Source organism: Pristiophorus japonicus, chromosome 1 (genome assembly GCF_044704955.1).
Source record: "Pristiophorus japonicus isolate sPriJap1 chromosome 1, sPriJap1.hap1, whole genome shotgun sequence".
Taxonomy (NCBI): Eukaryota; Metazoa; Chordata; class Chondrichthyes; family Pristiophoridae; genus Pristiophorus; species Pristiophorus japonicus.
The window spans coordinates 225,216,513-225,229,938 of NC_091977.1; the positions used below are offsets into that span (position 1 = coordinate 225,216,513).

At 48.6% G+C, this 13,426-nt stretch overlaps 1 protein-coding gene across 3 annotated transcripts in view; it reads left to right on the forward strand.

The window, feature by feature from the left end:
* megf10 (multiple EGF-like-domains 10) overlaps window positions 1-13,426 on the forward strand; it is a 293,005-nt gene that overhangs the window by 190,745 nt on the left and 88,834 nt on the right. For all 3 annotated transcript variants that reach the window (XM_070887065.1, XM_070887086.1, XM_070887076.1), the window contains one exon: window positions 1,072-1,208. In XM_070887065.1, coding sequence (XP_070743166.1) covers window positions 1,072-1,208 — 137 coding nt within the window. The remainder of the gene's footprint in view (window positions 1-1,071; window positions 1,209-13,426) is intronic.

Below are 13,426 nucleotides of genomic sequence, written 5' to 3' on the forward strand. Positions count from 1 at the left end.
GCTGTAAAGTGCATTGGGACATCCTGAGGTCTTTAACGGTGCTATATAAATGCAAATATTTCTTTCTCTAACAATATTAGGCTTTCAATTAATTGTGTTCAAGAATTGTACATAATACAAACTCTGATGACTGTATTAGCAAAAGCTGGAGAGAAACCAATGTGATTCCTTGCTTTTCTGTGTGTGCTGCAGATGTTTCTTAGGTGTGCTGTGTGTGCCCACTACCTTTTAAGCATAGGGCAATTTTTCCAACTTATCTTCCTAGCTTTGCCTCCCAGCAGTGGTAATTCATGAAATTTACCCTTAAATCTGTGTTACATGTATTACGTTGACAAGCCATGCATTTCCCTCTAGTTTTGTGATACAAGTGTCCTAATTACAGTCATGGTGGGAAGGGGGAAATATTAAAAAAGCTCATTTTGTTTCTGATTAAACACAATTAGTGGCCCTATCTCAAACAATGTTCTCACCTTTGAGTTAGGGAACATAAGAGCATAAAAAATTGGAGCAGGAATAGGCCATTCGGCCCCTCAAGCCTGGTCTGCCATTCAATAAGATCATGGCTGATCTTCTACCTCAACTCCACTTTCCCACCCTATCCCTTGATTCCCTTAGTGCCCAAAAATCTATCGATCTCTGTCTTGAACATACTCAACGACTGAGCATCCACAGGCCTCTGGGGTAGAGAATTCCAAAGAATCACAACCCTCTGAGTGAAGAAATTTCTCCTTGTCTTAGTCTTAAATGGCCGACCCCTTATTCTGAGACTATATCCCCTAGTTCTAGACTCCCCAGCCAGGGGAAACAACCTCTCAGCATCTACTCTGTCAAGCCCTCTAAGAATTTTATATGTTTCAATGAAATCGCTTCTCATTCTTCTAAATTCCAGAGAATATGGGCCCATTCTACTCAATCTCTCCTCATAGGACAGCCCTCTAATCCCAAGAATCAATCAAATAAATCTGGGTATTTAATCTTAAGCCACTTCGATTATTTAGATTTGTTTAAAAAGTTATGTAAATATAATGATTATAAAGAACAAATGATTGACTGAAATACTTAACTTTAAAGGGAACGGTTTGTGGCCAGCCTTGTCCTGAAGGAAGATATGGAATAAACTGCTCACAGGAATGCCAGTGTCATAATGGTGGACAATGTGACTCAGCCACGGGTCAGTGTCAGTGTGGAGCTGGCTACACAGGAGAGAGGTAATGGAACTTATCAATACTGTATCGTAAAGTGGCAATAAGTTTCATATATCTTTATATTTTGTTCAATTCCTCCATGGCCCCACCCTTTCCTATCATTATAAACTCCTCCAACCCTACAACCAATGTTCCCGCTAATTTTTGTTTGGGTGCGTGGCCCCTTTAAGGGGCGGTGCGGCCCATTCAAATTATCGCGCATGCGTGTTTTTTCCATTTAAAAGTCGTCAAGCTGTCTGCATGGGTCCTCCAGATCACTGCATCATCATAGGCAGTCCCTTGGAATCGAGAAAGACTTGCTTCCACTCTTAGCATGAGTTCTTAGGTGGCTGTACAGTCCAATACGAGAACCATAGTCTCTATTACAGGTGGGACAGATAGTCGTAGAGGGAAAGGGTGGGCAGGGAGCCTGGTTTGCCGCATGCTCCTTCCGCTGCCTGCGCTTGATTTCTGCATGCTCTCGGCGACGATACTCAAGGAGCTCAGCGCCCTCCCGAATGTACTTCCTCCACTTAGGGCGGTCTGTGGCCAGGGTCTCCCAGGTGTCAGTGGGGATGTCGCACTTTATCAGGGAGGCTTTGAGGGTGTCCTTGTAGCGTTTCCTCTGCCCGCCTTTGGCTCGTTTGCCATGGACAAGTTCCGAGTAGAGCGCTTGCTTTGGGAATCTCATGTCTGGCATGCAAACTATGTGGCCTGCCCAGTGGAGCTGATCAAGTGTGGTCAGTGCTTCATTGCTGGGGATGTTGACCTGGACGAGGATGGTAATGTTTGTGCATCTGTCCTCCCAGGGGATTTGCAGGATCTTGCGGAGACATCGCTGGTGGGATCTCTCCAATGACTTGAGGTGACTATTGTACATGGTCCACGTCTCTGAGCCATACAGGAGGGCGGGTATTACTGCGGCCCTGTAGACCATAAGCTTGTTGACAGTTTTGAGGCACTGGTCTTCAAACACACTTTTTTCCTCAGGCGGCCGAAGGCTGCACTGGCGCACGGGAGGCGGTGTTGGATCTCGTCGTCAATGTCTGCTCTTGTTGATAGGAGGCTCCCGAGATTTGGGAAGTGGTCCACGTTGTCCAGGGCCACGCCGTGGATCTTGATGTCTGGGGGGCAGTGCTGTGCGGCGAGGACAGGCTGGCGGAGGACCTTTGTCTTACTGATATTTAATGTAAGGCCCATGCTTTCATATGCCTCGGTAAATACGTCGACTGTGTCTTGGAGTTCAGCCTGTGTGTGTGCACAAACGCAGGCGTCGTCCGCTTACTGTAGCTCGACAACAGAGGTTGGAGTGGTCTTGGACCTGGCCTGGAGACGGTGAAGGTTGAACAGCTTCCCACTGGTTCTGTAGTTTAGTTCCACTCCAGCGGGGAGCTTATCAGCTGTGAGGTGGAGCATGGCAGCGAGGAAGATTGAGAAGAGGGTTGGGGCGATGACGCAGTCCTGCTTGACCCCAGTCCAGAAGTGAATTGAGTCTGTGATGGATCCGTTGGTAAGGATCACGGCCTGCATGTCGTCATGGAGCAGGCGGAAAATGGTGACGTACTTTTGGGGGCATCCGAAACGGAGGAGGACGCTCCATAGACCCTCGCGGTTGACAGTGTCAAAGGCCTTTGTAAGGTCGAAGAAGGCCATGTATAAGGGCTGGCGCTGTTCCCTGCATTTTTCCTATAGCTGTCGCGCTGTAAAAATCATGTCTGTTGTGCCCCGGAGGAGACGAAATCCGCACTGCGACTCTGGGAGGAGCTCCTCGGCCACAGGGAGAAGACGGTTGAGGAGGATTCCAGCGATGACTTTCCCAGTGGCTGATAACAGGGAGATTCCTCTGTAGTTGCCGCAGTCGGACTTGTCCCCTTTTTTAAAGATGGTCAGGTCACGATTACTGCATCTATGAGATCCCCCGGCATGCTCTCCTCCCTCCAGGTGAGGGAGATAAGGTTGTGTATCCACGCCAGCAGTGCCTCTCCGCCATACTTCACTTCCTCAGCAGGGATTCCATCCGTACCCGTAGCCTTGTTTTTTAGCTGTCTTATGGCTTTTCTACCTCGTGTAGTGTTGGGGTCTCACTGAGGTGGTGGCGGGTCGCATGCTGCGGAATGGAGTCGAGGACACTCGAGTCAAAGACCGAGTCTCGATCGAGGAGATCTTCGAAGTGCTCCTTCCAGCGGGCCCTGACTGCCTCGGTGTCCTTGATGAGTGTTTCCCCATTCTTGACCAGCAGTGGGGCAGGGCCTTGGTTGTTTGGCCCGTAGGTGGCCTTGACTGCGGTGGTGAAGAATCCTCGCACATCATGGTTGTCGGCCAGCTGCTGTATCTCCTGTGCTTTCTCCATCCACCACCTGCTCTTTTGGTCCCGGGATTTTTGTTGGATCTCAGCCTTTAGCCGTCTGTAATGCTGCTTTGCTGCTCCCGAGTTGGGTTGCTGTTTAAGGCTCAGAAGTGCCCTGCGCTTGCAATCTATTCGTGAATCTCCTGATCATTCTCATCAAACCAGTCCTGATGTTTCCTGGTTGAGTGACCGAGCATCTCTTTGCAGACAATGGTTATGGAGGCCTAGAGGGCAGACCAAGCGCTGTGGACATTCTGCATTTCGGAGTCATCAAGGCACGCCAGGTTAGCTGGGAGGCGCTGGCTGTATAGGGCTCTCTTAGCTGGGTCCTTAAGTGCCCCGGCATTGACTTTTTTGCGGCACTGCTTCTACTGCCCCCTTTGCTTTGGGGCTATGTTGATGTCAATGATGGATCGGATTAGGCAGTGGTCCATCCAGCAATCGCAGCTCCTGTCACAGCACGGGTGATGCGCACATCCTTGCGATCCCTGGCTCAGACGATGACATAGTCGATCAGGTGCCAGTGTGTGGAGCGAGGTTGTTGCCACGATGCCTTGTATTTGTCCCTCTGGTGGAACAAGGTGTTGGTGATAAGTTCATGCTCTAGACATTTTGTCAGGAGTAGGGTACCGCTAGAGTTGGCTTTCCCTACCCCCCTCTCTGGCAATCACGCCTCCCCAGAGGTCTGTGTCCTTGCCGACCCTGGCGTTGAGGTCGCCGAGGAGGATCAGTTTGTTGCCCGTGGGGACGCAGAACAGGGATTTTTCGAGGTTGGAGTAAAAATCCTCTTTGGCCTCATCTGTTGCATCGAGTATTGGGGCGTAAGCACTGATGACTGTGGTGCACTGCTTCCGGGATAGGGTGAGTCGAAGCATCATGAGGCGTTCGTTAGTCCCACAGGGGAAGGCTTTGAGGCGGTCGACTAGCTTGTTTTTGATGGCGAAGCCGTTTCCGTGGATTCTGCCTCTGGTTTCCCTTTCCAGAAGAAGGTGTAACCTCCACCTGTTCCTTGAACTGGCCTTCCCCTGCCTGCAGGGTCTCGCTTAGGGCGGCGAAGTCGATATCAAAGCGTCTAAGTTCCCGGGCAACTATGGCGGTGCGGCGTTGGGATTGTCCATGAGGATCCTGACGTTCCAGGTCCCGAACTTCACGTTAGAGGAGTGGAAAATGCCTGTGCGTGAGTTCTTTTAACGTGGGGTGGTCGTTGCACGCCAGCTACCACACGGGCTTAGTTGAGCGAGGTCTTGGTCCAGTGGCTAGGGGGTCCAGGATGACTGGTGACCAGGCACTGCTATATGGGCCTAATTGCCTACAGTGTGGTGTTAGCCGCAGGCTCGGCGCTGGGTAGCGCCCTTCATAGTAAGTGGTCCGAGGCTTGGTTGGGGGCAGGCATTGCGGGGGGGGGGGGGGCAGTGGTGCACTGGGGTTCAGAATGGGGGAAGCAGGGGGGGTCACAGCCATTGTACTCACCACGTGCTGGAGGAGAGGAGGAGACCAGGCCATCAGTGGGGAAGGAGAGGTCCAGATGGAGGGGAGGGAAGAGTTGGAGGCCCGATAGCCAGGTCCAGCCGCCGAGTCGCCGCAGGAGGTCCAGGTCACGTCAAGTCATCCAGCCGCTGCAGGAGGTCCAGCTGGGAGGCCCAAGTCACGCTGAGTCGCCACAGGAGGTCCAGGTCGCGTCAAGTCATCCAGCCGCTGCAGGAGGTCCAGCTGGGAGGCCCAAGTCACGCTGAGTCGCTGCAGGAGATCCAGCCAGGAGTCGCCGATGTGCGGTGTGGCGGGAGGCCTCAGGTAGGCCCGAACGTTTGGGATTCGCGGGGTTGGGGTTAGGGAGGGGATTTAAGTCTTTAAGACCCCCTATTGGGTTCTATTAGGGCTAGGGCTGGGGCTTGGGGAAGTTTAGACAGTGGGAGGGGGGAGTTTGAGGGTGGAGTTTGAGGGCCGAGGAGCTGTTTAGTAGGGAGCTCCCTAGGGAGCTGCTACCCCGACGGCTGCCATTTTAGGCAACCCCCGCCATTCCGCGCAGCTTAATGACATAATTGCCTACAACCCTCCAACATCTCTGCAGTCCTCCAATTCAGGCCTCTTGCACATCCCCGATTTACATCATTTCGTGCCTTCAGCTGTCTGGCCCCTAAGCCCTGGAATTCCCTCCCTAAACCTCTCTGCTTCATCATCTCTCTCTCCTCCATAAAATTGCTCCTTAAAAACTACCTCTTGACAAACCTGTCCTAATATCTCCTTATGTAATTCGGTGTCAAATGTTGTTTAATAAAGCTTCTGTGAAGCGCCTTGGGACATTTTACTATTTTAAACATGCTATATAAATCGAAGTTATTGTTGCTCTACGTTTTCGATGAGGTACCATAGGGATAATAACATACAGAACTGCTGGCTAGCTTCCTAATAGGTTCAGCTATTGAGTCAGATGAATTGGTGTAAAGTTGATGTCACTTCTATAGTAATAAACTTACTTCTATTTTGTAAATGACTCAGTCTAATTTGATAGAATGCAGTATATATTTCCCTCAGGCACATAAATATAATTATGGTGTCAAATTTTATGGAAAAAAAGTCCAATATCATGCCACTCAACCTCTCCGGCCCAGAAAGGGAACAATTTAAACTGTGGAGTCTACACTCCTGTAGAGGTACATTGTTCGAGATTATAAAATTTTATATTTAACATTTTTAAATGTTTTCTTACTTTTCCTTTATGTCTCTTTTTCTCTCTTTCTTAATCCAATCTTTCTTTCTCACTCTTTATGTCTCTTTCTGCACCTGATTTGACTCTAATTCACCCCATTTCCTTTTCCGTCGTTCCTCTGTTTCTTTCTCAGCCCTTAAATCTAATTGGTTAAGGAGATAGACAGTTGCTCCCATTGTTCACTGGGGTCCCAGTTGCTCCGTTGCCCTCCGTTATCAACTACCACTTCTAGCAAGTTACGGCGCAAAGCATATTCAAGCTGAAGGGTGAGGGGGAAAAGTCTAACTAATAGGGCTCGCTGCAAGATGCCCCAGTTCAAGAAAATCTGGGCCATCGATACACAGCTAAAGGCAAGGAGATACAATTATCCAGATAATGCATTAAACAAGAGCCAAGAGGTCTGCTCTCTAGCACACTCACAGGAAAGCACTGTTCTCTGCCTACTTTCTGTGTGATTGGATGTATGACAGCTAATGCTTAACGTTAACGCTAACATATCTGCAATAATGCTGCTGGGCCACTTGTTAAGCTGTTGAACATGCACTTAGCAATCTCAAACCTGCAAATGCAGCCTAATATTCCCGTGGAGAGTGCATGCCTTAATCCTTTTAGTCTCGATTGACTGAGGCAAACTTGATGGGGAAATAGATGCAGCTAGGGAGGTTCAGCCTTAGCACATGCCTCCAGTGTAAATAATTCTGCTTTTTACATCTGAAAGGTTGTAGCCTGCAGTATAGTTATTAGTGGAATGTTTCATGCTGTCATTTGTATGTAGCCTATCACCAGCTACAAGATTAACTGCATTGACTCATGGAATGGGTCAGTAATTCCTCAAAACTGTCAGGATCAAATCATGCTACAACAACAACAACTTTAATTATATTCTCTTCTTCTCTCCCCCCGTTTCTTTTGCCAATTACCTTAAATCGGGGTTGACAGCTGTGGCTGAGATGGTAGCACTCTCACCTGAGTCAGAAGGTTGTGGATTCAAGTCCCACTCCAGAGATTTGAGCACAAAAATCTAAGCTGACTAAGGGAGTGCTGCACGGTCAGAGGTGCCGTTTTTTGAATGAGACACTAAACTGAGACGTGCTCTCTCAGGGTGATCCCATGGCACTATTTCAAAGAAGAGCAGGGGAATTATACCCAGTGTCCTGGTCAATATTTATTATTTATCCCTGAATCAACATCACAAAGACAGATTATCTGGTCATTATCACATTGCTGTTTGTGGAAGCTTGCCGTGTGCAAATTGGCTGCTGTGTTTCCTACATTACAACAGTGACTACACTCCAAAAAGTATTTCATTGGTTGTAAAGTGCTTTGGACGTCATGAGAGGTGCTATAAAAATGCAAGTCCACCTTTTATTTTATTTTCCTCTGATTACTGACCCTCCTACCTACAGTTACTCCTTATTTACTCTATCAAAACTCTTCATAACTTCATAATATCAATCAAGGAAGAGTGTCTGCCCATAGGCAGCTTTGATAAGCACCTTCTAAAGCATTAGCAGGACAACAGCAGCAACAACAACTTGCATTTATATAGCACTGTTAATGCAGTAAAACATCCCAAAACGCTTCACAGAAGCAATTATCAAACAAAATTTGACACTGAGCCACATAAGGTGATATTAGGAAAAGTGACCAAAAGCTTGGTCAATGAGATAGGTTTAAAGGAGGAGAGAGAGGTAGAGAGACAGAGAGGTTTGGGAAGGGAATTCCAGAGCTTAGGGCCTAGGCAGCTGAAGGCACGGCCGCCAATGGTGGTGGAAATCGGTGGATGCGCAAAAAGCCAGAATTGGAGGGACGCAGAGATCTTGGAGAGTTGTTGGGACAGAGAAAGTTACAGATAATAGGGAGGGCGGACGAGGCCATGGAGGGATTTGAACACAAGGATGAGAATATTAAACTTACGCACACAAACATGGTTTCCACCACATTCCTGGCCGCAAATTACACGGTCCCGGGAAGTACCGTTACTACCTGTAACTGCCTGCCCCAATATAGATTCAAGCCGGGAGGCCTTGCAGCGGTGTGGGCCACCGACGAGACTCCTGGCGGTGTGGGGCTTGCGGCAGGAATGAGGTGGTAAAAGTGCGCACCGCTGCCGCTCCAACACTGGACCAATTCTCAGCGTGAAGAAGCTGGCCATTCAGCAGATGGTGCCAGTGCACAGTGGCAGAGATTTTGGAGCCGGATTAGCTTGACGACAGCAGCTGAGTCGGCAGCAGCGAAGTCCCGTAAGATCATCTGGGGCAGATCAGCGAGCTCCGGACAGGGCGAGAGCCCGGATCCAGCTCCGGGAGCCTCTTCAATGGACCGGAGGAGTTCAAATCCGAATCCACACTCAAGTAGTGGGGTGGGGGGAGAAAGAGATTGAGGGAGAGAGAGAGAGAGAGGAGGAGAAAGCAATAGAAACAGAAAAAGGAATGAGCAACAGAAAGAAAAAATTTGATTGGGAGATAGAAAAATAGCAATACAGAAAGAGAAAAGGGAGGGAAAAAAAAGTAGAGAGAGAGGGAGAGAAATAAAGATCCTGAGATTCATAGGGAGTAAACATAGATCTCAATCCAGGGGCTCAGACTGGAAATGTCACCCCAGCTCAGCATTCCAGGCGGTAACAACTGGCAATCTGTTCAACCTTCGCCACCTCCAGGCCAGATCCAAGGTCGTCCCATCCTCTGTCATCGAACTTCAGTACACAGAAGACGCTTGCGTCTGCGCACACTCGGAGGTCAAACTCCAAGCCATCGTCAACACCTTCACCGAGGCGTATGAAAGCATGGGCCTTACACTAAACATCCGTAAGACAAAGATCCTCTACCAACCTGCCCCTGCCACACAGCACTGCCTCCTGGTTATCAAAAGCCACGGTGAGGCCTTGGACAATGTGGACCATTTTCCATTCCTTGTGACCCTACTGTCAGCAAGGGCAGACATCGATGACGAGGTCCAACACCACCTTCAGTGTGCCAGCGCAGCCTTCGGTCGCCTGAGGAAGAGAGTGTTTGAAGACCAGGACCTCAAATCTGGCACCCAGCTTATGGTCTACAGGTCAGTAGTGATACCCACTGTAGGGGGTGGTGGGTCTGTCCTGACCAGAGCGGTTGTGAGTCGCTCCCACTCCCTGGTTCTCGAGCTTGGATTTATTAATCAGGGTGTGATAAAGTGCAGCAGACAACTGTTTTGTGCAAAGAAGGTATGGATTTTACTCAAGAAGAATAAATACACCTTTTATTAAAAACTGAGAAAACTTATCACTTCAAATGAGAGAAAACTTATCACTCTAATGGGGAATCCTTTACTAAAACACAAGAGAATACACAGCAGTACAACACCTCCCACCTCCCAATTCCTCTATCTAACTCGGTTAGGCTCTGGGGCTTCAGGGACTATGCTCACCAATCCTTTCTTGACAGTCGGTAATTGGTCGCGGTTTTGGAGTTCGTTGGATTTGGTTGATTCTGCTAGCAGTATTCCGAACGTGGGAGAGGACTTCTTGCTGCGTGTTCCTCAGTTGGGTCCGCTGATGCGGTAGGGCAAGTATTGGATCTATGGGGTAAGTACCCACTTTCTTCCTTCAGCAGTAAGTTTTAAAGTTCTTTTAGGTAATGTTTTACCTGTTGGTAGCTGAGGGATAGCTTGTAGAGTGGAAACAGCTTGCGAATCTTTGGGTTTTCGTCGAGTTGACTTCGGTTTTGAAATCGTTGGTCGCGGTGGCTCAATATTCCCAATTTGGGTGCTGGTAATATCTTGGTGGTTGTTTCGTGAGCCTCTTGCTGCCGCGGCATGCTTGGTGTCCTGGTCGCTGCCGATACTGTCTTGGTTGATGTTCTGAAGAACTAGGTTAACGAAGCTGGTGTGCTGATCTTGAAGTCTGCCAGGTCTGAAGCATATGAAGCTGGTGTAGAAGCAAAGTACAGTCCTGACTGTAAAAAGGTCTCAATTATACCCATGGAGGCTTCCTTATCTGCGCGCCAAATCAACCTTGGTCCTTTGTTTAAGTTTTGGCGGGCTCGTTGAATTTTGGCGGGCTCGTTACTGGTAACCGGATTGAAAATGTGTCAATTGCTGGAATTATCTGTGGGTTTCGAGTCGCAATTGTTAAAGATAGTTTCTGGTGTCGAGTTGTCTGCCTGGGTCCCTGCTTTCTATGCAGGCCGGAAAGGCGATTAGCATTATGCATGTGTTGGATGGGTTTTTGTGCTTGGATTGAAACTACTTCCTGGGATTGATTGTTGAAATGTAAATGTCTTCTAGGGGCAGGTTTCGAGGGTAAACAGTTCCCCAGACAATTTGATTAACTCAGTATGTGCTCAGACAGCTTGATTAGCTCCAATATCGAAACTGGCCTTTTAGAGGTTGAATCCACCTCTTTTCTTGCAGTCCTTTTCTCACAGACCCAACATTCACCTTTTAAAAATCCCAAACTTGGTTAAAACTAGTAGATTTCTTCCATAAGCATTTTAGGATCCCAAACTTTCTGCTTCATAGTCCCAAATCGAATTTCCTTTTCAATGAGTCCAAACACTGGGGGGTTTCCTCAAATTTTGGAATCTTGCAGTGTGTTTGAAGACCAGGACCTCAAATTTGGCACCCAGCTTATGGTCTACAGGGCAGTAGGTGATACCTACCGTCCTTTTTGGCTCAGAGATGTGGACTCATACAGCAGACACATCAAAGCACTGGAGAAGTACCACCAACACTGCCTCTGCAAGATCCTGCAAATCCACTGGGAGGATAGACGCACTAACGTCAGTGTTCTCACCCAGGCCAATATCCTCAGCATCGAAGCACTGACCACACTCGATCAGCTCCTCTGGGCGGGTCACATTGTCCGCATGCCCGACACGAGACTCCCAAAACAAGCGCTGTACTCGGAGCTCCGACACAGCAAGCAAGCCCCAGGTGGGCAGAGGAAACGTTTCAAAGACACCCTGAAATCCTCCTTGATACAGTGCAACATCCCCACCAGCACCTGGGAATCCCTGGCCCAAGACTGCCTTAAGTGGAGGAAGAGCATCCGGGAGGGCACTGAACACCTCGAGTCTCGTTGCCGAGAGTGTGCAGAAAACAAGCGCAGAGAGCGGAAGGAGCATACGTCAACCCAGGCTCCCCACCCACCCGTTCCTTCAACCACTGTCTGCCCCACCTGTGACAGAGAGTGTAGTTCCCACATTGGACTCTTCAGCCACCTGAGAACTCATTCTTTTAGAGCGGAAGCTGCTCATCTCACATTATGCAGCAGCCCAGGTATAGTAAAGATTTAATACATAATCAACATAACTCCAAACAACTACCAGAACAATAAACAGTGCAGAAAAATAGCATATAAACATCATTTACCACCCTTGTACATTTCCTTAAAATCCCTCTTAGGCATGTCTAACCTGCGACTTTGCCTCACTGGCTGACTCATGGGTGTGGGAAGGCTGCTACCCTGTGTGGAAGCTACAGATGTCCTTCTAGGACGCCCTCGAGCAGCTTTGGGCCTGGAAGGAGACTGGTCAACACCCTCCTGGGAGGGTTGAGTCTTGCTTGGCTCGGGCGAGGCCATGCATGGAGGCACTGGTGGAGTGACAGGTCTGGGGCCAGGAATGCTGCGAGCCGGAGGGGGTGCATCATCCGTATCCTGGCCCGAGGACCATGAGTCAGTCACCGGGGGTAGCACATTACCACCACCACCAATCTGAGGGAGCTCAGCTCGGTGCTGTGGCACCACATGGAACATCCCCCGTGGCCCATGGTGGATCCAGCCGCGAAAGCAACACTGAGGTCCCGGACAGCATCCAGCTGAGACTGCATGCGAGGAGCCACAGTCTGAAAGCCACCAGATATGACAGCACTTAGCTGCTCCGTTGACTCTTGCAGAACCGCGGCCATCCTCTCCAAAGCAGCACCAATATGCTTGTTCCCTCGCGCCTGTGCTGCAATGGCAGCTGTCACATCACCCTAAGAGGGTGATCCTGTGGGAATAACGCCCCAATTAAGACTGCAAACTTTCAGGTTTGAAGGGCAAATAAGACTGGAACACTTTTGTGGTCAAAAAGCTGAATTTGGATCCAATGGCCGCTTTGCGACGCTAATCGGGGAAAAAAGGCCTTAACACCATCTGCTTTCTGGCGGCACTGAATTTTGGCCCCCCTGTGTTATGCCGGTGGAGCAATAGAAACTCTGAGATGTTTTACAAGTTACATAAGATGTGCGCTGCTGAAATTTAAGTTAGCGCAGAAGCTTTTTTTCTAATTTATTCTCGGTATGCGAGTGACTTTGGCAAGTCCAATTTTCGTGCCCATCAGTATTTGCCCTGAGGACTTGGCAGTGGGCTGCTTTCCTGAGCAGCTGCAGCCCTTGTGGTGAGGCGGGCAATTCTTAATGTATTTTGTTTTATTCTTATTCTATTCAGCTCTTGTCGAATATTTTGTTGCAGAGAGCAGATGTTGAACGAACATTTGGGTTCAGTTAGTTCCAGATGACTCATCTAAAATTAAAGTTTTGGAACAATAAAAGAAAAGAAGTTTGGGTTATTTAAAGGAAAAAAGCTTTCTATTTTTCCCTTTTAATGTGGTGATTCATAATCTAATGATTTAAACTTTGTGGCTTTGAATGATGGGCCGCTGAATCTCTGTTGTACAACCGTCCATGTGTGTTGTGGTTACGTTGCTTCATTGGTACTAATCATCTTGCTACTGGGATTGCTGGGCTTGTAAACTTTAATCGCACTCTATGTATCTGGCATGGCTCAGTGGGTCGATCGCTTGCCTCTGAGTCAGAAGGTTACGGTTTCAAATCCCACTCGAGACTTGAGCCCCCAATCCAGGCTAACATTCCCAGTGCAGTACTGAGGGACTGCACTGGAGGGAGTACTCGGAGAGTGCTGCACTGTCAGGGGTGGCGTCTTTCAGATCAGACGTTGAACTGATGCATCGCCTGCCCTCTCAGGTTGACATAAAAGATCCCAATGACACTATTTTAAAGAAGAGCAAGGGAGTTCTTCCTGGTGTCCTGGCCAAAATTTATCCCTTCAACATCATTAAAAACAGTTTAACTCATCATTTTCACATTGATGTTTGTGGAAGCTCATTGTGCACAAATTGGCTGCTGCGTTTCCTACATTACAACAGGTGCAAAGTGCTCTGGGATGTCCTGAGGTTGTGAAAGGCCCAATAGGAATGCAAGGTCTTT